This window comes from Metarhizium acridum (assembly GCF_019434415.1).
Source record: "Metarhizium acridum strain ARSEF 324 chromosome Unknown scaffold_356, whole genome shotgun sequence".
Taxonomy (NCBI): domain Eukaryota; kingdom Fungi; phylum Ascomycota; class Sordariomycetes; order Hypocreales; family Clavicipitaceae; genus Metarhizium; species Metarhizium acridum.
The window spans coordinates 1,182,891-1,205,122 of NW_027094030.1; the positions used below are offsets into that span (position 1 = coordinate 1,182,891).

The following is a 22,232-nucleotide window of genomic DNA, read 5'->3' on the forward strand; positions in this document are numbered from 1 at the left end:
AACGTTATTAATCGCGTTACAGGTAAGCGGGGTTCCCTAAGGACCCTAACCACCTTACAGAGACGATTTATACGAGCTAGGTACTAAGAGCCCTTAAGCTTACATGCGTTTTACAGCCGCAATTAAGAACCGTAATAATATTAATAAAAATAACGGAATTACGGCCTTAATACCATAAAATTCATTATTAAAAGCCTTATAGCATCCTTTTATAGAGTTATAATAGGGTAGTTAAAATGCCTCGTTTATTTGGGATAATAATATTACGCTTAAATTTAAAGGTAAAATAAATTAAGTCTTTAAAGAAATGATATAATAGGCAGCTGCGATGGATAATATTATGCGATAGCTGGTGCTAATAATAGAAATCTCTGAATAGCTTCATTTAAATAGATTAATTTAAGTGATTTTTTATAAAGGCGCGACCGTATAAACAAGACAACCTTTACGTTATCCCCATATAAAAATCTATGGGGGCCCGGTATCGGGTGTCCCAGCCACAGCAAGCCACAATGGGGGTGCTTGATAACTCAGAGAGGGTGCTTGTTAATCGGACCCTATCTGAAATTATATGGCGGGGCGTGGTAGGTTAGGGTGTAGGCCCAAATCAAGGTGGGGCATTAGCACGAATAGCCCGAAATCAAGCGGCTCTACCCTGGCATCCCCCCGTACGCAGAGACTGTTCATCCTTTACAAGCAGACAAATGAATGGCATCACTGAGACTGATGGACGGAACTTTGTTTGAGAGAGAAGAGCTCCTGTCCCGTTGCGACGCAATTGTCCCAAAGCGTCTGGTTAAACCGCCCTCTGAACTTCGGAAACCACGGCAGTGGAGAAAATGCAGGGTATCGAGAGGAAAAAGACCACTTGAGAGCACTAAGGGTTTTTGGCTAGCCCCAAAAAGGATGCCAGAAGCCGAAAGCTGCCCTGCATCAAGAATCTATCCAACGTCAAGTTGAACCAACATTTGGTCGTGCCCAGCATCACTATCCCTTTAGATACAGCCGCGCTGCCGAGTCGTAATCCCTGTTCCACACACAGCCCGCAACGTTTTCCCGCACGAGATGCTGGCTGCTTACTCTATTCTTACAAAATACATGCTCGCCTGTCGTGACATCACGAACCATTCGCGTTCGTACCCAGCCATCGGCAGCCATCGCCTTGAGAAATACCTATCGCCGCCCTGTTAATCCTTCAACATGGCAAAGATGCAGATGGAGAGTCGTACGGGCATGCTCCACCAAGGTGAATAGCGCTGACATGACATCACGAATAGGAAGGGTTAGCTCTGGCTTGGGTGACAATGCGCCGGCTGGGCAGGGATTACAGGCACCGATTCGGGAAATTGGTGGCAACGGTACGGCTGTCCCCAAGTGACTTGCCAAAATCTGCAAAGTCTCGTGGTTATTGTCGCCTTTGTATACTTCAATTAGAGCCAAAATACAAGTGGAAGCATGGCTTATGGGGTTACGTCGCAAGTTGACCCTTTAGTCACTAGTTCTCACTCGTACGCAGGGTTCTTTCCATAACTTGCGTCATCTATAAAGGAACGATGAGCATATGTGGCCTTGTAAGTTTCGAGGTCATTATTGAATGGTCCAGGGACCAAAGTTTAGGAAAAGTTATAAAGTCTCCATGATGATCTGGAAATTTCGAACAAAACCAATACCATTGACCAGCAAAGATCACACCATTCAATTGACAATACTTGCTCAACATGAAGAACCTCGAACTTCATCACTCTCCGAGTTGCAACTTTTGCCCTCGGCGCCGCTGCCGCAACCACTTGGAACTACCGCAGGGCCAGCTCCTGGAGCAGCCCCGACGGCGGTAACACCAGGGCGGATTTGGCTGACCACAAGTTCAACTACGAAAGCACTCCCCCCTGGGACGCTCTCGGTAAAATCAAGGACCACTGCCGGCTGCAGCAGCGACAGAAAATTCGAGGTTGACACCAATGTTGTCAAGGATGACCAGCTTGTCGGCGCCAAGATCAAGATTGCTGTTGGCGGTTCCTTCAACGACCCCGGACAGGAGGGTAGCCTCAACCAGTTGGTTAAGATTGTCGAAAATGTTGCTGCCCACTCCCCCCATGATGTGAAGAGCGTCCCCTACCAGGTTGGCAATGGCTGTATTCCTGGGCCCATAGGTCCAACTCGGGTCGTGCTATTCGTGCTACCAACCCTAGCTATTCGTGCTACTACCGCTCGATTTGGCCTAGTGGTCAACTGCCCACACCCCACCATACATTTTCACATACACCCACATGGTCGCGCCCGCTTTTCAAAAATTCAATCGGTAGTATTTAAATGTATCATTTTTTTAATAACACGAGCTCGGGCGAGCACCGGCAGGGCACCGGCAGGGCACAAATCGCTCAAAAACGCGATTTCCGGTGTTTTTGATGAATGTGTACACATTCACGGGCCGTTAATTATTCCGCTGCCGCCGTGGGCGCTGCCCGGGCTCCCAAGGGGTCATCCATTGAAGCTGCGGCTCTTCCGGCTGTGTTTGAGGGATATTTTCCTCAATTTCCGGCGACCCTGATACTGCTGCTTGCTCCGTGGCTTGTCTACCTGTTGATCGAGTTTGTGTGCGATTTACAGCGTTTCCTGACCGCGCCCGCGACCGTATTATGAGTCTTCGTCGTCGTTGCGTCTTGAATCGTATTTCGTGATAACTCCCTTATTGCCAGGGCAATGTATGTGAAATTATATGGCGGGGCGTGGTAGGTCAGGGTGTAGGCCCAAAATCAAGGTGGGGCATTAGCACGAATAGTTAGGGTTGGTAGCACGAATAGCACGGCCCGTCCAACTCCCTGCGATTGTGAGTTTGCCCAGGCGGCCCTTGTTTTCCTGATACGGAAAGGGAAAACACATACTGACTTGAACATGGTCACATCCGGAAAAATTGAGCACGTTGACCAGTACCACCTTACTGACATGATTGTGGTCCGCGTCGAGGGCAAGGGCGGCGATCAGAAGGCCGACATGAATGTACACGTCCCTGATGTAGGCAGTGGTGTCTGTAACAATAGTACCAAGGTCGGCGGTGCCATGGCTGGTGCTCTTGATGGTATTTTGGGCGGAATCTTCACCCTTGCTTCTAGTGGGTGCAAGTAAATGAGTTGAAGTCGTATTTTTTGTAGGGAACTGGGTGTATGCTAAAAATAGATGTCTGGGCTGTAGCGGAGACTTTCGGCGATAAAGTTTGAATCTGTACTTTTAATCGTGGCGACATCACTCCTAGACCTGCTTTTGCCTACTATTAACGGAGAGTGGTATGAGCATTTTTTTTCATCGAATACAACTTCCTACAGCGCAAATGGTGAAAGTATGATGGAGGACCCCCCTATAAGAAAAAAAAAAGACGCGAGTGAGAGAGATAAATGGAAAGAAGGACTTAGCAAGAACCACAGTAAAGCAGTACTATTATTCCCTCATGGAAAAGACATTGATGTAGTCTCAGTCCCGAGCTGCCGGGTAGCTGGCACGAAAGGCTTGCAGACATCGGCGAAACCGTAAACCGTTGAGGGACCGGTGTCACGTGCCTCAACCAATCGCCGTGCGGGCCATGTCGGGGGAACCTTTTTGCTGGGTTGGCACGGGGCCGATACCCCCGCCCGTCCCGTCATTGGTGCTCAACCAAGCATGTGGACGCCCGGCTTGGCCGCGATCAGACCCTCCTGCGATTCGCATTTGCATTTCTGGCACTTTGTTCCCTAACACAATTGATTCAACATCCCCAAGCCCTCATTCTCATCGCACAACAACACAAATCAGTCACAGCGCGGGCGCACACGTCATTGCAATATAGAAGATTTCAGTCACTCTCTTCAGACTTTTCCAACTCCGCCCAACGGTTTCGTTGCTCCATCATGAGCGCATCAGCCACAGTTGCCCGCCGGGCAGCTGCGAGGACCCCCTTGTTAAGAAACGGTCAGCCTTGCTCAAATCGTTTTGTTGCATCTCCAGTACTGACTATATGTAGCCCAGGCCTTGTCGCGCGGCGTTACACCCAGCTTGATGGCCAGACATATCGGCCGCCAGTCACAAGTTTCGGCACTGGCACTTCTGATTCCCATGCGACAGGTCAGCACCGAGCATCACCGACCTGACTCACAACATACTGGCCCGCCACCGGGTTTCAACGTCGACCAGGCTAAGAAACCGTTGCCGAAAGAGAACCCTGCCGTCGAGGCCAAGGGCGTAGAAGCCAAGAGCCCAACCGCAACCGCTGGCCAACTTGACAAAACACAGGCCGAGGCCGCCATGACCGACTTGGCCGCCAAAAAAGAGGATTTAGCACAGCAGAAGGAGGTGACCAAGGCGGAGAAGGAAGAGAAGAAGCTCACTTTGTGGCAAAAAGTTAAAAAAGAGGCCCAGCACTATTGGGATGGAAGTAAGCTGCTTGCTACTGAAGTCAAAATCAGCTGGAGACTAGCGCTCAAGATGGCTGCTGGCTACGACCTCACCCGAAGAGAACACAAGCAGCTGCGACGAACAGTCCAGGATCTGGGCCGCCTTGTCCCATTCAGCGTCTTCATCATCGTTCCGCTAGGTGAGGCACTTTTGCCTTTGGCATTGAAGCTGTTCCCCAACATGCTGCCCAGCACGTTCGAGGGCCAAAAGTCCAAGGAAGCCAAGGCCAGCGTCCTGCGATCCACCCGAAAAGAAGTGAGCAGCTTTTTGCGACAGACTCTCAAGGAGACTGGTCTTCCGCTAAGCCAGGCAACGGCCCAGAAGGAGGAGTTCGCCAACTTCTTTCGCAAGGTTCGCTCCACTGGCGAAGCTCCCACTCACGAGGACGTCATCAAGGTCTGCAAGGTCTTCCGAGATGACATGACCCTAGACAACCTGTCACGCCCTCAGTTGGTTTCCATGTGCCGATACATGAACCTCAACACCTTTGGTACAGATATGATGCTGCGATATCAGATTCGCCATCGCATGAGACAAATCAAGCGAGACGACAAGGCCATCAGCTTCGAAGGTGTCGACAGTCTTACCGTCCTGGAACTGCAGACGGCTTGCGCTGCTCGTGGTATCAGGACTCACAGCGTGTCCCCTGCTCGCATGCGGACCGACCTGCAGTCATGGTTGGACCTGCGTCTGAAGGAGGGTGTTCCGTCTACCTTGCTCGTCCTCAGCAATGCGTACATGTATGGTCAGGGTTCAGGCGAGGGCTCAAGCCAGATTGACGCTCTCATCGGCGTACTTTCCTCCATCCCCGAGGAGTTGTTCCACGAAATCGAGCTCGAGGTCCACAATGCCGAAGGCGCCGCCACCAACAAACAGCGTCTCGAGGTTGTCAAGGAGCAGCAGGAGCTTATCGAGGAGGAGAACGAACAGAACGAGGAAAGCCAGAGCACTGGCATGGCCACACCTCGTGATGTTGAAGACATTGACGAAAAGGAGGAAAGAATCATGCATGCTGAAGCTGAGGGTGCTGACAAGAAGGCTGCCAGCGAAATGGTCGATGCTGAGCGCGAACAGGCTCAAGTGACCGAGCAACAGGTCAAGACCCAGTCCAACACGGAGAAAAAGTGAACAAAAAGACAGAGGAAAGCGCAGAGCTTGGTGACTTGACCAGGACTCGCATCGAAAAAGAAAAGCGACACGCAACTTCGCTGCCAAAGCACATCTCCCCTACGCATTGCCACATATTGAGCAGAATAATGCCAAACCACTCTATCATTCAACGATCTTGTTTTATTTTCATATGTATGATTTGAAACGTGGTGGAGCTGGCCTTTTTTTGCCCCGGACAGGGGCTGGGTGTAACGATATGCAAAACAGAAAACTGAGCGGGCGGTACACATGGCCCATCTCATGGTGCGATCACGGTGAAAGCGACATATATACATCACATAGACTTTTTGCCACCAACAGGATAGGAAATAGACTGCATTGAATTTTGTATGTACTACCTTTCTGCTATATTACGATGTCAAGGTAAGTTCATGTGCTGGTACCCTTAACTATCAATACAGCGGTTGTGAAGATTGAATTGACGGCTCCGGAGGCCTGCGTCATCGTCGCAGGGGCCGCTCGCAGGATGCTGTTAAGGGGTACATGCGTGGCATTTGTAAGATGACAAACGATCTTGATGCTTCATGTTACATAAAGTGTGAATATGCGCAGTTAATTCGGTCACTATTTTATTGGACTCAGCTCATAACAAGCTTCGTTCTATCTCGTGACACTTATATCTTGTTCTTTGTTTGTGCTTGTCTTTGTATTCCGCAACATACACCGGAGGCTCTTCAGCCCCCACATCGTCATGCTACGCCACAGCCTTGATCCGAGCTCCCACCAGCTATTCATTCATACGGTTCGCACTTGCAACCTTCGCCTATTCAAGAGCATATTTCCCCTCGACTGCTACCTCTTGCCTCTCCGTGCTCCTCAGGGTCGACGAAACTGATTCCTTCGGGCCATTCTCCCCCCTGCAAAGAATCGACACCTGTGTCTCGGCGCGAAAACAGTCAAACTCGTTTCCCCCGCTCGCCGAATCAACCGTGCAACGCCGTGCTGCACATCGAACAGCAACACCATGGCGGTCACTGACCAAGATCACGACCAAGACAACTTCTCCAGCATATCATGGACGGAACATGACCCCGCCGTAAATGCAGTCGCAGGACAGCACGGGCACCATGCCGGCGAAGCCTCAGCAGCCAGACGTAGCGGCCGCGAGCTCGATCCTCACGGGCTAGGCAGCGAGAAGCTCGAGTGTACAGTTGGTAGTCCGCTCAAGGAGAATGACGGCAGCAAGGATGCATTCATTTCATATCTGATTACCACTCACGTACGTATACGCGACTGTGCGAAACAGCCTCGGCCCTCCTCCTTCGGCGCCGAGGAGGCAATACTGGCCCTTGACTGCAACGTCCCCTCCCCATCGTCAGTGAGACACAAACAGCTAACATGGACGTGTTCCACACACCAGTCCACCTTCCAGTCGTTCCAGAAAGAGACAACGACTGTCCGCCGACGCTTCACAGACTTTGTCTTCCTATACAAGCAGCTCATGCGAGACTATCCCGCCACCGCCGTGCCCCCGCTGCCGGACAAGCAGCGCATGGAATACGTGCGCGGCGACCGCTTCGGCCCAGACTTCACCTTGCGACGAGCACACTCGTTCCAGCGCTTCCTCACCCGCCTGTCACTGCACCCGATCCTCCGCCGGGCACCCATCCTGCACAGCTTCCTCGAGAGCCCCGACTGGAACGCGACCATGCGCAGCCGCAGCGCCCGCGCCAGCCTGTCCACCGACCCCAGCAACTCGAGCGGCGTCTTCGACAACTTCGCAGACACCTTCATCAACGCCTTCACCAAGCTGCACAAGCCGGACAGGCGCTTCATCGAAGTCAAAGACAAGAGCGACAAGCTCGACGAGGACCTGGGCAACATTGAAAAGATCGTCGCCCGCGTCGTCCGCCGCGAGGCCGACCTCGAAACGGACCTCAAGGACCTCGCCGAGCAGTTCCAGAAGCTCATCGCCCTCGAGCCCGGCGTCGAGCCCGAGGTCCACGCCTTTGCCGCCTCCATCCAAGACACCGCCGCGCACCTGCACACCCTGCGCGACGTCACCGACCAGGACTACCTCGGCTCCCTGCGCGACATGCAGGCCTACTCCCTCTCGCTCAAGAACCTCCTCCGCGCGCGGGAGCAGAAGCAGCTCGACTACGAACAGCTCACCGAGTACCTCAACAAGTCCACCGCGGAGCGCGACTCCCTCCAGTCGGGCTACGCGTCCTCGGGCGCCGGCTCCTTCATCCGCGCCAAGATCGAAGACGTCCGCGGCGTCGACCACGAGCAGGCCCGTCGCGAGCGCCAGCGCAAGCTGGAGCTGCGCGTCGAGGAGCTCACCAACGAGGTGGAGCGGGCCCGTGCCACGAGCGACATGTTTGACGACGAGGTCGTCCGGGAAGTCGCCGATTTCGAGCGCATCAAGAGGGCCGAGTTCAAGGCACAGCTGGGTGGGCTGGCGGATGCACATGTCGGGTTTTACGGGGAGGTGATTGACATTTGGGAGAGGTACATTAAAGAAATGGATCAGGAGGGCGTGGCGGCCGCGTAGTTGAAAAGCTACAAACTAAACACTGGCGTTGCGGTTGATTTTGTTCTTTTTTTTTCGATTTTCCCTTCTGGCTCGGCGTTGGCGAATAAGTAGTTACGATAACAACCTTTGGTGTCCTACAGAACGTTCATGGCACTGTAATACGCCCGTTGTAAATAAACCAGTCATTGGACAGCCCCAAGCACTATGCGGTCCCAGAAACCATTCCTCATCTCCGGTGTGTTGTGTTCGAGTACCAAGTAAATCTATTGATAATGCTGGGCTAGGCATGATTTTCTGATAATACATTCAAAACTCCTTTTGATCCCATGCAAATGAGCAATGCATTTGAACAGGAAGCGTATTCCAAAACCGAGGAAAGAACAACCAGTCGACCGTCATCACGGCTTTCGCCCTCAAAAATATACACCGCATCCAAATGAGTCCTTGTTCCGTGTACCTAAACGCCAAGGTGGTTATGATCGGCTTCCTCCGCCAAGGGGCATTGTTTCGGCTGCCCCTGGATTATCCTCGTCATCGCTCTCTTCACCCACGACATATTGATCGTCTTCATACTCATGACCGGCCAATCTTTCCGCTGACGGATCTCTGTATTCATCAAACTCTTCCTCGTCATCACTGGCTCCGGCAAAGGCATCATACAACTCGCCACCGCGGGTTCGGCGGCCTTCACCGCGCTTCTCATTGCTATTCAGACCATCGGCCTCTTCTTCATCAAGCAGTTCAAACTCATAGTCGTCACGGGGCGTGTTACGACGCTTTCGAGCGATGAAGAGGTAAATACACAAGCCAATGCAGAAGAGCACAATAAGGACAGCAGCACCAATAACCCACAGCATAGCCGTCTTAGACCCAAAGCCTGGGAACCAGGATGGCGGAGAAGTAGAAGTAGCGGCGGCGGAAGCAGTAGCCGAAACCGAAGCCGTAGCTGTAGCAGTATGCGTGGGGCTGGCTGTTGGCGTCGGACTTGACGTAACAGGAAGACTGACATACTCGTCCTCTGTAGGCATACCCAGATCGGTGGCCTTTTTGGCATCGATAGACTCGCCCCATAGCTTTAGGCGCCAGTCAATAAATGTACCATTGCGTTCGTTTTGCACTGTATCTCTAACGACCAAAGTCCACGCTCCAACACCGGATTCACCCCTGCATGTGGGTTAGTGATTTGATGTCAGCAGGCGCCTGAGCAGTGGAAATATTCCTTACCAGTGAGCAACGCTCATGAAGGTCCAGTTAACATAGCCGGCATAGTGCTCATCGCCGCTGCGAGTAGTTGCGATTTGACTGACCATGTTGGATGGGCTGATCAGGTCGACGCTAATGTCACCACGTCGAGTGTGGTTGACATTCATGAAGATTGTCACATGCTCCAATCGTCCCAGATTTGCCTCCTTTAGCATGTCCTTGGTGACAGTAAAATTGGCACTAACGCCGCTTGGCCCTTCAGGAATTGCCTCCTCGACCTCAAGCCGAGGAGAAAAGAACCATGCTTGAGGCTTGACCTTGTTCCAAGTCTTGGCTTTCTGCACAAGGTCGTAGGTGTCGATTTTGCCATAACCAAATGCGTGGCTGAATTGCTTTCCAATACCTGTCTCGTTCCAGACAACGCCCGGGGCGGAAAAGGGCTTGGCAGTGTCCATGACAAGGTATTGCATGTCTCTCCAGCTCAGCTCCGGGTTAACCTCCAAAACTAGGGCAAAGATACCAGCGGCCAGTGGAGCTGCCGCCGAAGTTCCTCCGTGACGATCTGTGCATTTATTTGCTCCGACATCTGTCGTGTGCTAGGTGTTGTGAGCCAATGGGTTGCCGATCAGTGAGATTCTTAGTTGGTACTTACGATGAAACCGTCGGAAGCGCTGCCACCGCTGCTGTAAGTGACCGCGAGCTGAGCGGAGCAAGGTTCAGAGTAATACGTCTGTTGATTATCCCTGCTAACAGCGCCGACTGTGATGCTAAAGATGGAGTTGGTATATCCATCGAAGTTGCAGTTATCTCCACTCTTAGCTCCATTACCGCTGGCAAAGACAAAGATAGATCCGAGCTTATTACGACCTTCTTGAATAGACTTGAGCATGGCCCTTCTGATCAGAACACTAGGGGCCTCCATGGTGCGGCCGTCATCAGAAGGGCCCCAAGAGCATGAGTAGATTTGGTTCTTGTCGTTCCTGTACATGAGAGCCTCGGCTTCATCTTCGTCGGAGATGACGGCGCTCAAAATGCGGATGCCTGCGACCTTGGACTCATACGCAACACCGATACCGCAAACATCATTGCGGACAGCGGCGACTTCTCCAGCGCATCGTGTGCCATGGTGGTCATCTGAAAGCACAGGGGCGGGTTCTGGGTCGTGGTCGTTGAAGTCGTAAGAGCCCTCGGCGAAGTAATTCTCCCTTAGATCCTCACTATGCATGTCTAAGCCATCATCGACGATGGCAACGGTAGCATTCTTGCCAGTGACGCCCTCCATCCACACACCAGTGACGTTGACGTCATTGCCGACCTCGACAGAATTAAACAGATGCCACTGTGCAGTAAAAATCGGGTCCTTAATGCTGAGTGTATCCATAATTGTTTGCTGTTTCTTGACGGCCGAGAGGGCAGGTTCTGCGGTAGCACGCGGTATATCAGCCCCGGGAGGAGGTGGCGGGATTACACGTTTATGCAAATGTCGACGCAGCTCCTGCTTAGCCGAGAACAGCACTCTGTCCAGGACATCGTACTGATCTGGTGCGCGCTTCTTTCTCTTAATTTCTAGTAGTTCTCTTCGTACGATGTCGTGCTCAGTTTTTCGAGAGCGGAAAACGTGATGGTCGGACAGTGCACCGACGGTGCCTTCATGTCGAAGATGTAGGCGAGACTCGATTTGTTCTGGAGAAACAGAGAAGTCAATCTGCAAGACGTAGTAGTCATTGTTTTTGTAATCCCTTGGTGCATGGCCAGCATAGGAGAGGGAGGCGAGGCCAACAAGGCCAGCGAAAAGCGCAACTCTCATATCGAAGGATAATGTGGCGGGCTCAAGACGGAGGCGATGACCGCCCGGGGAAGGCGAGGAGCGGATACAAATACCAAAAGGTTCAATACATCTGAAAACTCAAAGGCGTATCTCCAAGTTCCTAGGTAGATACACGCATGAGCCCGCATTAAGAGTTAGAGCTTGTGTGTAGGGGCCTGATGACACTTCCGTCGTCAGCGCAACAAGCGTCGTGTCCCAGTCGAGATGGGAGTGGCTCTGTCCCGTCCGGGGAGCAGCGGTAAAAAAAGCAACCGTGACGTCGGAATGTATCGTGGCAAAATGCGCTTGCGTGCCGAGCCACAGGCCTCGTGTAGGATGGCTTTGTCCGGCCCGTGGATGATGAAGAAAGTAGATAGGTGACACTATATCGGCCAGATGAAGGAGAGACGTCGGATTTGAAGCGTCGTGGTCTTTCATGTCGAGACCAGACCTATGGCAATCGGGGGCGACCCCTAACCAAGCCCGCAACGCTACTGGCAACTCAAGAACACCAGGACACTGGGGTGGTGGGGCAGGTGGATTTCCAGTACTCCTTGGACTCGGGAAGCAGACTGGGGGCCCATGCCTCAAGTTTCAGTTACACTTGGTAAAGTTTTTACAATGGGGGCTACAGAAGTAGAGGATACGCGGTATGTGCCTCCTGTCCCAAGAGTCCGAGGCGCAGGGTTTGAAGCTACCAGGAAAGCAACAAGGTCAGAGTTGTTAGGACAGAACCTGGGACGACTTGTTGAGCATGCGCCTACCTGAGTACCTTTGTATCACATAGTCCCGGACATGCGGAGTGCACGCCCCTTCTGTTCCCTCCTGCCACTGCAGCGTGATCAATGCGCACTTGAGGATCGCAACAACGTGTCCTCGAATTGCAAAACGGTTAAATATTAGGTTCCGTTCGTCCTTGCATTGCTCGAGCTTTTGGAAGCACTCCACCTACCGTAGACACCTAAGAAGTGAGTACTTAAGTACCTAGGTAGGGATTGAAGTCGCTTTGGTCCAAAAAGGTAGGTGTGTAGAGCTCCTTCCCTATTTGCACGATGGAATGGCTGAACTGCCACAGGCGCCCCATCCAATTGACAGGTACGAATGAATAGGATTCATGATCACCTTTTTCTCACCACTCCCAATGCGATCCTCGGCGTCTCGCCATCAAACCACTTCTTGAATCAATATGATACAAGCAATGCTAAACCCTCCATGTCCCACTTCTAGCTCTGCTCGTCTAACCAGCTCTAGGTTCTAAAATTTGTCTCGTCTATCTTGACACCGTTAAGAACGCTATTGGTGCAGTCGCATTGAATTTCAACAAGACCCGGTACCGAATTTTCATAAACGCCGAATCCAACCATTGTCCCTTGCGCCGCGGCTACGCCTCGTTTTGGCTACCCGTGTCTACAAGGCCTTCTCCTTGTGAATCTCGATACTTGGCGGTGCGCCAGTGAGCTCCTTGCATCGCGCATATATGACAAATTGGCCGGAAACCAGTGCACAGGTCATGACCAGACGTGGCCCTAACCCGGTCAACAACAACCTCTTGGGACCGAATTCCCTTGCCAGTTGAAACATCCTGCTTGTGGCACTCTGGTTCCCGTCCCCAGCTCCCTTGTTGATGGCAGAGAGTAACGTGTCTGCGGGGTGTGAGAGCACGGCAGCAGCGGCACCAGCTGCCAGACCCGACGTGAGCTCCACTCCAGTTGACTCGAGGCTGGTGAGCTTGGCCTTTCGTTCTGGGCCCATTGTCCGGAAAATGATCTCGTTGACGGCTTCATGGACTGAGAACTGCCCGACGGCGAACGGCACCTGCTTGAACAGCAGTGGCACGAAACCCGAGTAGAATCCTCGAAAGCCTTCTTCTCTAGCCATTCGCATAAATCCCGACGCCAGCCCACTCGCGTAGCCTCTCTGCGAGACTAAACGGATTCGAGTTGCCTCAAGGGGGCAAAGCAGAATATCTGCAAAAAACTCCGCTGTAGCGCTGGCACCCAAGTATATGCCCATGCGGTTACTGACGGCTTTCTCTGGCCCTCCTGTCAACGCAATGTACTGCTTTTTGAAGAATTCGTATCCTGCAAACTTGGCGCCGCCTTGGACCAGATAACCGACGGCGGTTGGGCCGAAGCCGGTTAACAATGCCGATGAACCTTCCTTTGCGACAATTGTGCGAGCCGCTCGAAGCATATTGAGTCCCTTCATGGCATCGTCGACCTGGATTCGCGTCTTGACAACATCAATCGGCGTCGCGGCCTGCAGTGTTTCGTAGTCAGTATCGGATCATGGTGGTGTCCCCAGCACCTTCACGCATTGAGCGAAGCGGGTTATTTGAAGCATCACTGGCATCGTACCGCATGAGTTGATGTGGCAGCAAGAGCGCCTGCGCCGAAGAACTTGACATAGTCGCTGACTGTGAAGTCGGGCAGCTCGTTTCCTTTGGAAGCCATCTTGTTCTATCAATTTGCGTTTCTTGGTTATTATTCTGGCAACCCTGATCTGATATGGCATAAGCCAAAAAAATAACGCGCCCTCGTTCGAGGGGTGCTGGTTTTTAAGCAGCGTCCAGCACATGCTCATCAAGCCACCGAGGGCCTTGGATCGACCTCATCGCATCCATTTTTCCTCATGACGTCGTTCCGCCCTTGCCGAACGGTCCGTGGACATCTGTAGATAGTGCACCAATCCTCCATCAGCGTGCCCCTGGGTGGTGTCGACCCCTGGAGCTGTGGATCCCAGGAGTTCCCGCCCATTGGAAACTCTGAAAGCTGGGGCCGTTTGCGCCATGGACCGGTATTCGGCCTTCCCATTTCAAATTGAGAGACGTCTGGTTTGATCTATTCAGCCATCACGTTCACTCTGCCGTTGACTGATGGCCTGGCGGTATCACACTCTTCCAGGAAACTCTTTCGCAGGCCACCTTAAAGCGGCTTTGGCTGCCTAGGATCAGGACAATCCTTCGAGAAAGCACTTTGCCATTTCGGTTTTGGATCTTCTCCATGCTGAAAGCATACTCTCCAAATGAAACCTCCAATTCCGGGCAAGGGCTGACTCTTGATGGCCCTAATATTGCAGCCACGCCACGGTCTAGGGACTCATGGGACAATTGGTATTATGAGAGACCCTATGCTAAGGATACGACGAAATGGCCTTGTAGCGCAGGGATCGCGTCATTGAGATGTCAGACAGCATACAAAATGCTCATATTGCACAGTTGGTCTGTACTTGGAACGTGGGCGGTTTTCTAAATTTTACAGCGACTTCTTGTTTCACGTCTCTCTTTGATCCCGACATTAGACGCTCAACTTGATTATTTAATTATGAAGGCCAACTCCTTCTTTGAGTTCAGGATGAAGGGTGGTCAAGATGACTGGTGATATCTATACGACGTCACAGCATCAACGCTACCGCTTCAACCGAATAAGTCAACAACATAGAATTCGTGTCGCGCTGAAGCGCCAGAGACCATTGTGATCCGTTCTCTGTGGTACTGCCGCAGCCTGCTACAGGGGGCTCATCTGCTCTGCTGACCATGCGGTGAGCGCGTCTTGGACTCGGTAGCTTCAGCATTCGCCTTGTGTTTTGTATTCGTTCGAAACGAGGTGTGATTCCTCATGCTCAACGTTTTTCGCTGACTTACGATATTCCTCGGTCCTTGAGCGGAGCTTGAGAGACGCATTAGGCCTCTTCCGACTAGATACTACTGTTTTACCTCGGCCTACGAACACCACATCTCGATTAAACTAGTTCAACCCCTGGTTCAGAGGCTTGCTGCCGTCTCTCGAGAACGACGTTGCGCGTACGAAGTGTGTCTGACTACCTACTGCTGCCAGTGTTTTACTTTGCTTCGCTGTTTTTTGGGAATCCCGAAAGCTTGCGGGCGAGAGTCAGCAACGCCAACGGCAACAGGAGCGTAGGGCTTGAGGCAACATCAACTGGAGCAACAGATCACCTTCTCGTGTCAATAATAATGGCCAGAAGAATTGTCTACATAGCGTACGGCAAGCCCACGCAAATATCCAGCAACAGCATGGTGAAACGTCGGGCTCGCAAAGTATCCGTCCTATAACAGAGTGAACATTGGGTTCTTCCTACTTCGGCATCGCAGTAGTAGGTACTACTCCAACAAGCACTGACATTGCCGCATGGACTAGATTGCCGCAGTGTTGGTTACTTATTTGCGATGCACAGATTATTATAAATGACATAGATCCAATTTCTCTGTGCTCCATTAACGAGTGGCAAGTCGTCAATGGGTTGCTAACCGAAGCCTTCGCAGACGACCTGTCAAATTTCCCAGACCCAGCCCCTGCATTCGCTTTAATGCAGGCCGTGCACCCATTACTACCTGCAACTCTCATTCGATTCTTTCCTTCGTTTCCGCATGCTTCGTCATCGCAACTCATTTGGTGAGAGTTTGATCGGCGCCCGTCTGGCGTTATCCCGCTGCGCTCCAAGGTCCCGAAGGCTTCATTGCAACATCTACTCAACATCTACGAGCAGCCTGATATCCCGCTTCAAGGCCGCCACTCTTGAAGCCACGCCGCCCTTGGTTGCCGATTTCCAGCTTTGCCTTTGCTTCCCCACGTCCAGATTGCTCTGCTTACATCATGCTAACGCCAATTCAGGCCATCATCCTGGACATTGGCTGGCAAGTAGGAGACTTTCTTACTTGAAGTACACAATCACAACTGCCTGCACAACGTTTATATCCTGGTGATGATTCGACAATGTCAGACGTTAACTTCACTTGTCCATGACCAAAGAATTGTGCAGCTTCGCAACTGCACTCTTTTCTTTCCGACAATACAGTGGCACAAATTTATGTGGCTCATTGGCTTGGGATAGCAAGTAAGTTGGGGGCGCTGCCAAGCTTGTGTTGGCCACAAACCCCAGACCGAGACTCCGCGCAAACAGCCTTCTCGTCCCGGGAACTTGGGGCTTGGGCAACGGGCGAACCATGGCCACCTCTCATGTTCGTTGGTTATGAGCTATCACTGTCCTCTGCTCCGTACCGACAGGTCGGGACGCTAACTGTGTTTTGGGGAACTAGCATCGCCGAGCTCTGTTGCATGCGGCCGTCTCACCCCTGTGAGATGCTGGCACAGCCTGGCCGTAATTGCACCAACGAAAATATGGCACTCCGAAGAACTCCGGAGGAGCTGATTCGCTATTGCCTGAGACAACAAGGTCCTCGGCTCAGTTTCCTGCAGCCGAGAGACAACAACACCACCTTAACTTGGGCTTCGCCCCGGCGTCCATCTCCAAAGAAGCAAGGGTTTCGGGTTGCGAGGGCTACCCGTGGCGTCTGCAGCAGACCCAACGAGGTGGTTGCTTTTGTATCATACGGCCCACAGCGAACCGTGATTCCGGTAATCCTCGCCGGCGTTCGATTTCTTGTCCGCGAAAGATCATCCTGGTGTCATGGCAGGCGTCCATACCAAGGCCATGACATGCTGTTTAGGACGCCTTTCTTACCTCGATTCTCAGAGCTTCGGGTCTTGAGAGTCTTGCCTTGTTTTGTGTGATCAACCACTCTCTTGGTTGGTTCGTATGCCTACAGGGGTCGGTTCCAGTCTGTTGGAACGGGCTGGCAGAGAAAACATGCCACAATATGACCAATGAATGTTCCAGGCACCTGGTGGTCATGACCCGGTGCTTTGGTTCTCTGCATATGCACATGTGTGCGAATGGTGCCACAAGCTGACTAGTGTCAGAGACAATGGATCCATCTGTCCTTGCGGATTGTTTTCTCCGTGCTGGTTAGGCGTAATCTTCGGAGTGTAGAAAATCGAATGGTGTGGTTTGGACGGGCGAAAACCCTACAAAACAACAGCTTGTGCCTCTAACATGTTTACTTTGTTCTGGCTATTCAAGCCCCAAAGTTGGACATCTACGCTTCAAGCTCGTGTATCAACGGCTGAGCGTTCTTTATTTCATCTTTGGCTAGTTGTTGACCAGCATCTTCACCATCTCGCACATCAACACCGTCTCCGCTACCAGCCCCTTTTTCTAGTCATAGGATCCTCACCCCTCATTATCCCATTTCCCATCTTAGTTAACATGGTTGCGGGCTCTGGCGCCAATGGTATGTCCCGTAGAAACAATCACGACCAAGTGTAAGTTGCCAATCCGTACAATTTGCTTTTAATGTGGCAGTGGAAGACTAATTCCAATGACAACTCAGAAGCTCCAAAGCGGGTGTTGAAAGACGCGATAGCAGAAACCAGAGTGACGCCTGTCCAAAGTCCCCGCTGTTAATCATGAGTCCCCAGGAGACGCGGCCTCTCTCTGGAGGTAGCGGAACACAGAGCCTATGGGTAGAAACATCATTCGCGGCCCCTAGACCTGACGTTCTTAAGTCGTCACCTACGGTCCCATTTTCTCTCCAAGAGTATCTCAATGATGAGAATGATCTGGAGCGGTGTATAGCAGGCATGCCTGGGCAAGGCCGATGCTCAAGCTCCGAAGAGCGCCAGGCTGGCCAACAAGCGGTGCAACTCTACACACATAGTCCTTCACCAGTTGCAGTCGCCGACCGGGCAACAAACACAGGCTTTTTTGACTCGGAGTATATCGAAGTGGACTATGCAGAATTGGCGAGCGTGAGGGGCTATCAAGCAGCCGCCACGACGACGACGGATGGCTTGGGTGGCATGGAAAAAAATGAAGTCATATCGCTAGACTCTGCGTCTGTATTGTCCGTGACCCCTTCGGCCGCCTCATCATCATCGTCATCATCCCAGTCTTCTAGCCTTTCCCTGCTCGACCCGTCATATGCCCCTTCCCCAAATTCTCTTCGCTATGAATCCCTTCACCGCCAGTTACAAGAAGCAGGGCTGGCTGGCCTAGGAGATGGCACGAATAGCATCCAGCTGTACCACCGGTAAGAAAGTGCCGGTCCTTGAGGCGGTTGTACGCAGCGAGCGTTTTTGCTAACAAGGAAGCGGGGGTATAATAGGGCGGCCACAATGAAGACAAAGCACGGTCGAGTGAACAAGCATCAGAGAGCACGTCGTCTGGCAGGCGATGGTAAGCGCACTACTGCAATGGAAAAGTCTGCAAGGGCATCAAGCTCATAGTTGTAACAGGATGACAAGGCATCTCCTCGTCCATACGTGTGTGGGGTTGTTCAGTCGATGAGATTTTTGCACTGGGATAAAGAAATGGAGGGGTGAATCTTGATACTGTGTCTTAGCTACACTGGGTCTCTTCTTGTAGGGAATTTTGCCTGTTCTCTTGATCAAGTGCTCCTCAGTGACGATGCCAGTGATGCAACATGGCAGGGTATGTAGAGCGGTGGCACACATGGAGAACGCAAGTCATCCCGCCCGACATGCCGTAGGACATGGAAGAAGCATGTATCACATGGCCGACGAATAGGAAGCATACCCGCCCGACTCGGTAGAGCCTAATCCATCTTCAGGCCGACCTTGTCTCCCGTCCGTCCATCCCTCGGTCTCCGGGAGGGGAGGCACCCCCTTACATGGCCTCCTCGCCCACACACCAGACATTTGAACCTTCTTTTTTTTTTGCCCTAGCGGCGGCGAAACCTTGCTCGAGTCATGACAGCAGTCACACCCACCTGGTCCACAACTCGCCAATCTTCTTTTTCCCTTTCTGATTGCGTATCGTGACAAGCCTTGTTAAGGAGTAATAAGGACGTCATCTCCGACACGGATGACGGGACGCACCCGGACAGTTCAACTGATCCGGCCCGGTTAGCTCAATCGGTAGAGCGTGAGACTCTTAAGAGTACACGAAATCTCAAGGTTGCGGGTTCGACCCCCGCATCGGGCTTTTCCTATATGAATTTGATTGAGACGGTGGTCCCGTGTTCCCTACTTTTTTTTTTTTACCTCATTTATAAATTTTATAATTTTGCCTTTGTAATTTCCTTTTTAGTGGCAGCCCCGCCGCTTAAGAGAGTGAAGCCTTTTTTCCTTTTCCTTTTCTTTTCCCATGCCGGGCATTTAGTATTCTTTTGCCATCATTGATGTGACAGAAATATCAACCTGCCATACCCGATGTTCCTCCACTTTTGGCAGCGACACGATATGCTGCCAACTTGGCCGCTAGGTCGACCTACACATCTTGTCTGTCCTTTCAAGTTTGGACGGTCCAATCACGCATACTTGTGAATTTCGCTATTGCCATCTTCTTGGCCGGCAGCAGAAGCAGAGATGTGTGCACCTTGGACCACTTACTTGGTCGACATGTCTCCCGCGCTGCCGACGGGCCACGACGGCCCGGAGACCCGGGATCCCGCAACAGATGATGCCCTCATGGTGCCCACGCCGACAGCAAAGACATGTAGCTGCTGGAGGAAGCAAAGTCGGGGGCATCCGCGCCGTGCAGCGCCTTTATCCGAAAGGCAGACACTACGAGCACGCTGCTCCCACGTGATTAGTACCCGCGACCTGTTTTTGCTCCTGGGCACGAGCCAAAAACTACATTATTTCCGCGTTCAGGACGACAATGACAGCTAGACGGCATTGAACGTAACCGCATCACATACACGGCCGGAGTGGCTAGTACGGCCACGTCCAAGGCCAGGCCGAGAGACTCGAGCGCCATAAAGGACGCGCCTTGGTCCCCGCATGTGTGGTGTTCCTATCCCAGTTGGCGGACAGGATAAATGACGCCATGACGAGGCCGTCGTCGGTTCTGAAATCCCCGAGCACAGGGCCCGGCGGCGTAGTTGATGTGAATCCGAGCGCTGCCAGGCCCAGCTCATGCCGAGCGTGCATTTCGCAAGAGGAGTCAATGTATCCAGACATGGTGCTGCGGCTCTCAGCACACGGACAGAGTATGCCCGTGGTCTCTGGCTATCGAGAGTTGCCCATCTCCGGGGGGGGGGTCAAACGGTTTAAAGAAAGAGGACGTGTGCTGAAAAGCCTAATTGGACAACTCTCGTGGAGGCTATGCCCGTGGCCTTGAAGCCGGGAGGTGCGGACAAGCTTTGCCAGACTGATTTCTTCCATCATGACATTGACAAAGTCTCATGGCAAGTTGCAACTGAATGCGAGGCTGTAAACAAGGCTGTCCATCTACTATCGTGTGCGCCCATTACTAAATCCAGCTCTTCTAAATCCCCTTTTCTATTACGCACCGCTACATGAAGCCGAAAACCCCCCCACCAAAAAAAAAAAAAAAAAAAAAAAAAAACAGAAACAAAATACAAGGACAAACCAAAACTATAAATACAAAAAAGTACACGTATAAAACACAGCATCGGGTCACACCTGAAACCGCAAAGGCGACCTCCTCCTCGGCCTCGCGCGCGGATACTCCCTCCGGCCGGCCCACAGCTTGGGCCGCCGCAGCCGCGACCTCGACACGTCCCCGGACAAGGTGGACATGACGTCGTCCTCCAAGACGGGCACGTCGTCGACGGGGTCGAGCAGATGGATGCGCGTGGAGACGTCGTCGGGCAGCGGCGCCGTGAAGACGGCCTGGATGTCGCCGTGGGGCGAGAAGCCCGTGAAGCGCCAGCGGAAGAGGCCGGCAGGGCGGCGGCGCTTGTTCTCGGCGGCCCACAGGCGTCGGCGCTCAAAGATGCTAATGGCCACGAGGAGCGGCCCGTTGAGCACGCGTATGAGGGCGACGTTGATGGTGTGGAAGAAGCGCGGCGAGACGAGGAACTTGAGCGGCAGCACGGCGAGGACGGCCAGCATGTTGAAGGGCGGCGGGTAGGCGAAGAGCGAGTCGCTCTTGACGCCCTCAAAGGTGAGGACGGTGCGGCGGAAGCGAATCTCGGCGGCCTCGTTGGCGACAATGTGCGAGAAGGTGTTTGTCAGGATGGCCACGAGGATGGTCAGGAAGAGCGTGTTGCCGAGGAAGGCAAAGGCGATCATGAGCGCGGGGCCGAGGACCATGTTGAAGCGCACCGACTCGGCGATGCCCGTGCCGTCGAGGCCGAACCAGATCCAGAGGAGCCATTTGCCGACGGTCGGCCACGGAGGCGGCGCCGTCGCCGACGTCTGGTCCGCCCGGTCGGCGTCGTAGAGCCACAGCAGCGCGAGGAGGAAGCCCAGGAAGCACCACACGGCGAGAAAGGTCAGCAGCGTAAAGTCCTTCATCATGGCGTGGAGCGAGATGAAGACAATGTTGTGCGGCATGACGTTGAAGGCGATGCGCGTGAGGAGGATGGGCGCCGCCACGCAGAGCATGTGCAGGCCGTAGCCGTTGGGCAGCCGGCCGGCCAAGACGTCGTACACCCGGCCCAGCACGTAGGCGCCGTAGATGGCGACAAAGGTGACGTCGAGGAAGGACCAGAGGCTCTGCGAGTGCAGCTCCCAGCCGTGCTCGGTGACGGACGCAAACTCCTGCAGCACCCAGCCCGCCGTGTAGACGGCAAAGGCGAGCTCCCACTGGTTGAAGGCGGCCTGCTGGTTCGTCATGGTCATGACGTACAGCAGGACGAGGACCATGAACTGCACCATTTCGATGAGGGCGCGGATCCGCGGCACGATGAGGCGCCGGTGGTTGAGGATACGCGACTCGCGCGGGTCGTAGAGCTGGATCGGGCGGTGTTTGTAGTGGTCGGGGAGAATGTCCATGAACGACAGCGGCGTGTAGACGACCTTGCCCACGTGGACGGCCTCGACGAGTCGCTGGCAGGCGGCCGAGCTGATGAAGGCCTTGCTCTCGGAGAGAATGGCCAGCTCGAGCGCCGTGAGCTTCCTCTCGTGGCCGCCGCGCCGTTGGATGGGCCATTGGAGGTAGCGGCCCTCGCGCTCAACCTCGTACGGCGCGCCGTCGAAGGGATCAAACCCCTCGACGAGGATCTGCGCGAGGAGCAAGAGGCCCTCGTTTCCGGGGTTGTCCTCGTGGAAGCGTCGAATGACACGGGTCGCCACGAGCTCGCAGAGGATGGAGCGGGCTCGGTTGACGCTTTGTGTGGCGAGTCCGGACTGGGACTTGAGGAAGAAGACGCGGTTGGCGAGGAGGCAGTACACTGGAAGGAGGAGGGGGATCTCAGTTCTCTTTTTCTCCTTGGGCGATGAGACGGACGGCTCTTACCAATGGAGATATTTTGCGTTTCGTAGAGTCGGTCGACGAGGGGTCTGACAATGAGTGCGTTGAGATTTGGCTGGCGGAAGTGGTCCAGCGTGTACGGATCATCTGCCAAGTTGTGTGAGATGGGAC

General features: G+C 53.1%; 9 protein-coding genes and 1 non-coding gene across 11 annotated transcripts; 7 read left to right on the forward strand and 3 right to left on the reverse strand.

Moving 5' to 3' along the window:
• Window positions 1–1,639: 1,639 nt before the first annotated feature.
• Window positions 1,640–2,222, forward strand: J3458_015699 (uncharacterized protein; the record flags this gene model as incomplete). The annotated part of the gene is made up of 2 exons (XM_066120901.1): window positions 1,640–2,119; window positions 2,190–2,222. The coding sequence occupies 2 exons, from the start codon at window positions 1,640–1,642 to the stop codon at window positions 2,220–2,222; spliced, it is 513 nt and encodes a 170-aa protein (XP_065974230.1).
• A 670-nt stretch (window positions 2,223–2,892) lies between these two features.
• J3458_015700 (uncharacterized protein) lies at window positions 2,893–3,123 on the forward strand (the record flags this gene model as incomplete). The annotated part of the gene is made up of 1 exon (XM_066120902.1): window positions 2,893–3,123. One exon carries the CDS (start codon window positions 2,893–2,895, stop codon window positions 3,121–3,123), a length of 231 nt encoding a protein of 76 aa, XP_065974231.1.
• Window positions 3,124–3,730: 607 nt separating this feature from the next.
• YLH47_1 (LETM1 domain-containing protein ylh47) lies at window positions 3,731–6,025 on the forward strand. The gene is made up of 2 exons (XM_007810948.2): window positions 3,731–3,939; window positions 3,992–6,025. Exons 1-2 carry the CDS (start codon window positions 3,879–3,881, stop codon window positions 5,548–5,550), a joined length of 1,620 nt encoding a protein of 539 aa, XP_007809139.1. The 5' UTR covers window positions 3,731–3,878; the 3' UTR covers window positions 5,551–6,025.
• Window positions 6,026–6,350: 325 nt separating this feature from the next.
• On the forward strand, window positions 6,351–8,269 carry SNX4_1 (intercellular trafficking and secretion). The gene is made up of 2 exons (XM_066120903.1): window positions 6,351–6,811; window positions 6,953–8,269. Exons 1-2 carry the CDS (start codon window positions 6,557–6,559, stop codon window positions 8,084–8,086), a joined length of 1,389 nt encoding a protein of 462 aa, XP_065974232.1. The 5' UTR covers window positions 6,351–6,556; the 3' UTR covers window positions 8,087–8,269.
• A 44-nt stretch (window positions 8,270–8,313) lies between these two features.
• KEX2_1 (pheromone processing endoprotease) lies at window positions 8,314–11,474 on the reverse strand. Of its 2 annotated transcripts, XM_007810946.2 has the most exons (3): window positions 9,924–11,474; window positions 9,293–9,867; window positions 8,314–9,232 (listed from the first exon to the last, which is right to left on the reverse strand). In XM_007810946.2, the coding sequence occupies exons 1-3, from the start codon at window positions 11,076–11,078 to the stop codon at window positions 8,542–8,544; spliced, it is 2,421 nt and encodes an 806-aa protein (XP_007809137.2). In that variant the 5' UTR covers window positions 11,079–11,474; the 3' UTR covers window positions 8,314–8,541. The 2 variants fall into 2 exon arrangements, with proteins under 2 accessions (XP_007809137.2, XP_065974233.1); XM_066120904.1 differs by having other exon boundaries at window positions 8,314–9,867; window positions 9,924–11,123.
• A 165-nt stretch (window positions 11,475–11,639) lies between these two features.
• Window positions 11,640–13,736, reverse strand: MIR1_3 (mitochondrial phosphate carrier protein). Its single transcript, XM_007810945.2, has 2 exons — window positions 13,436–13,736; window positions 11,640–13,337 (listed from the first exon to the last, which is right to left on the reverse strand). The coding sequence occupies exons 1-2, from the start codon at window positions 13,529–13,531 to the stop codon at window positions 12,486–12,488; spliced, it is 948 nt and encodes a 315-aa protein (XP_007809136.1). The 5' UTR covers window positions 13,532–13,736; the 3' UTR covers window positions 11,640–12,485.
• Window positions 13,737–16,153: 2,417 nt separating this feature from the next.
• Window positions 16,154–16,609, forward strand: J3458_015705 (uncharacterized protein; the record flags this gene model as incomplete). Its single annotated transcript, XM_066120905.1, has 1 exon — window positions 16,154–16,609. One exon carries the CDS (start codon window positions 16,154–16,156, stop codon window positions 16,607–16,609), a length of 456 nt encoding a protein of 151 aa, XP_065974234.1.
• A 535-nt stretch (window positions 16,610–17,144) lies between these two features.
• On the forward strand, window positions 17,145–17,971 carry J3458_015706 (uncharacterized protein; the record flags this gene model as incomplete). The annotated part of the gene is made up of 2 exons (XM_066120906.1): window positions 17,145–17,200; window positions 17,269–17,971. 2 exons carry the CDS (start codon window positions 17,145–17,147, stop codon window positions 17,969–17,971), a joined length of 759 nt encoding a protein of 252 aa, XP_065974235.1.
• An 825-nt stretch (window positions 17,972–18,796) lies between these two features.
• Window positions 18,797–18,881, forward strand: J3458_015707. Its single transcript has one exon. It is a non-coding gene; the product is annotated as a tRNA-Lys (tRNA).
• Window positions 18,882–20,320: 1,439 nt separating this feature from the next.
• Window positions 20,321–21,643, reverse strand: J3458_015708 (uncharacterized protein; the record flags this gene model as incomplete). The annotated part of the gene is made up of 1 exon (XM_066120907.1): window positions 20,321–21,643. One exon carries the CDS (start codon window positions 21,641–21,643, stop codon window positions 20,321–20,323), a length of 1,323 nt encoding a protein of 440 aa, XP_065974236.1.
• Window positions 21,644–22,232: the final 589 nt, after the last annotated feature.

Bases quoted from the DNA above. Each gene is read 5' to 3' on its own strand.
- YLH47_1 (XM_007810948.2), top strand. From the start codon at position 3,879: ATGAGCGCATCAGCCACAGTTGCCCGCCGGGCAGCTGCGAGGACCCCC. The intron at 3,940-3,991 runs GTCAGCCTTGCT...GACTATATGTAG, and splicing joins GACCCCCTTGTTAAGAAACG to CCCAGGCCTTGTCGCGCGGC.
- SNX4_1 (XM_066120903.1), top strand. From the start codon at position 6,557: ATGGCGGTCACTGACCAAGATCACGACCAAGACAACTTCTCCAGCATA. The intron at 6,812-6,952 runs GTACGTATACGC...TCCACACACCAG, and splicing joins CATATCTGATTACCACTCAC to TCCACCTTCCAGTCGTTCCA.
- KEX2_1 (XM_007810946.2), bottom strand. From the start codon at position 11,078: ATGAGAGTTGCGCTTTTCGCTGGCCTTGTTGGCCTCGCCTCCCTCTCC. The intron at 9,868-9,923 runs GTAAGTACCAAC...CACAACACCTAG, and splicing joins GCGCTTCCGACGGTTTCATC to CACACGACAGATGTCGGAGC. The intron at 9,233-9,292 runs GTAAGGAATATT...ACCCACATGCAG, and splicing joins TTCATGAGCGTTGCTCACTG to GGGTGAATCCGGTGTTGGAG.
- MIR1_3 (XM_007810945.2), bottom strand. From the start codon at position 13,531: ATGGCTTCCAAAGGAAACGAGCTGCCCGACTTCACAGTCAGCGACTAT. The intron at 13,338-13,435 runs GTACGATGCCAG...GAAACACTGCAG, and splicing joins CTGCCACATCAACTCATGCG to GCCGCGACGCCGATTGATGT.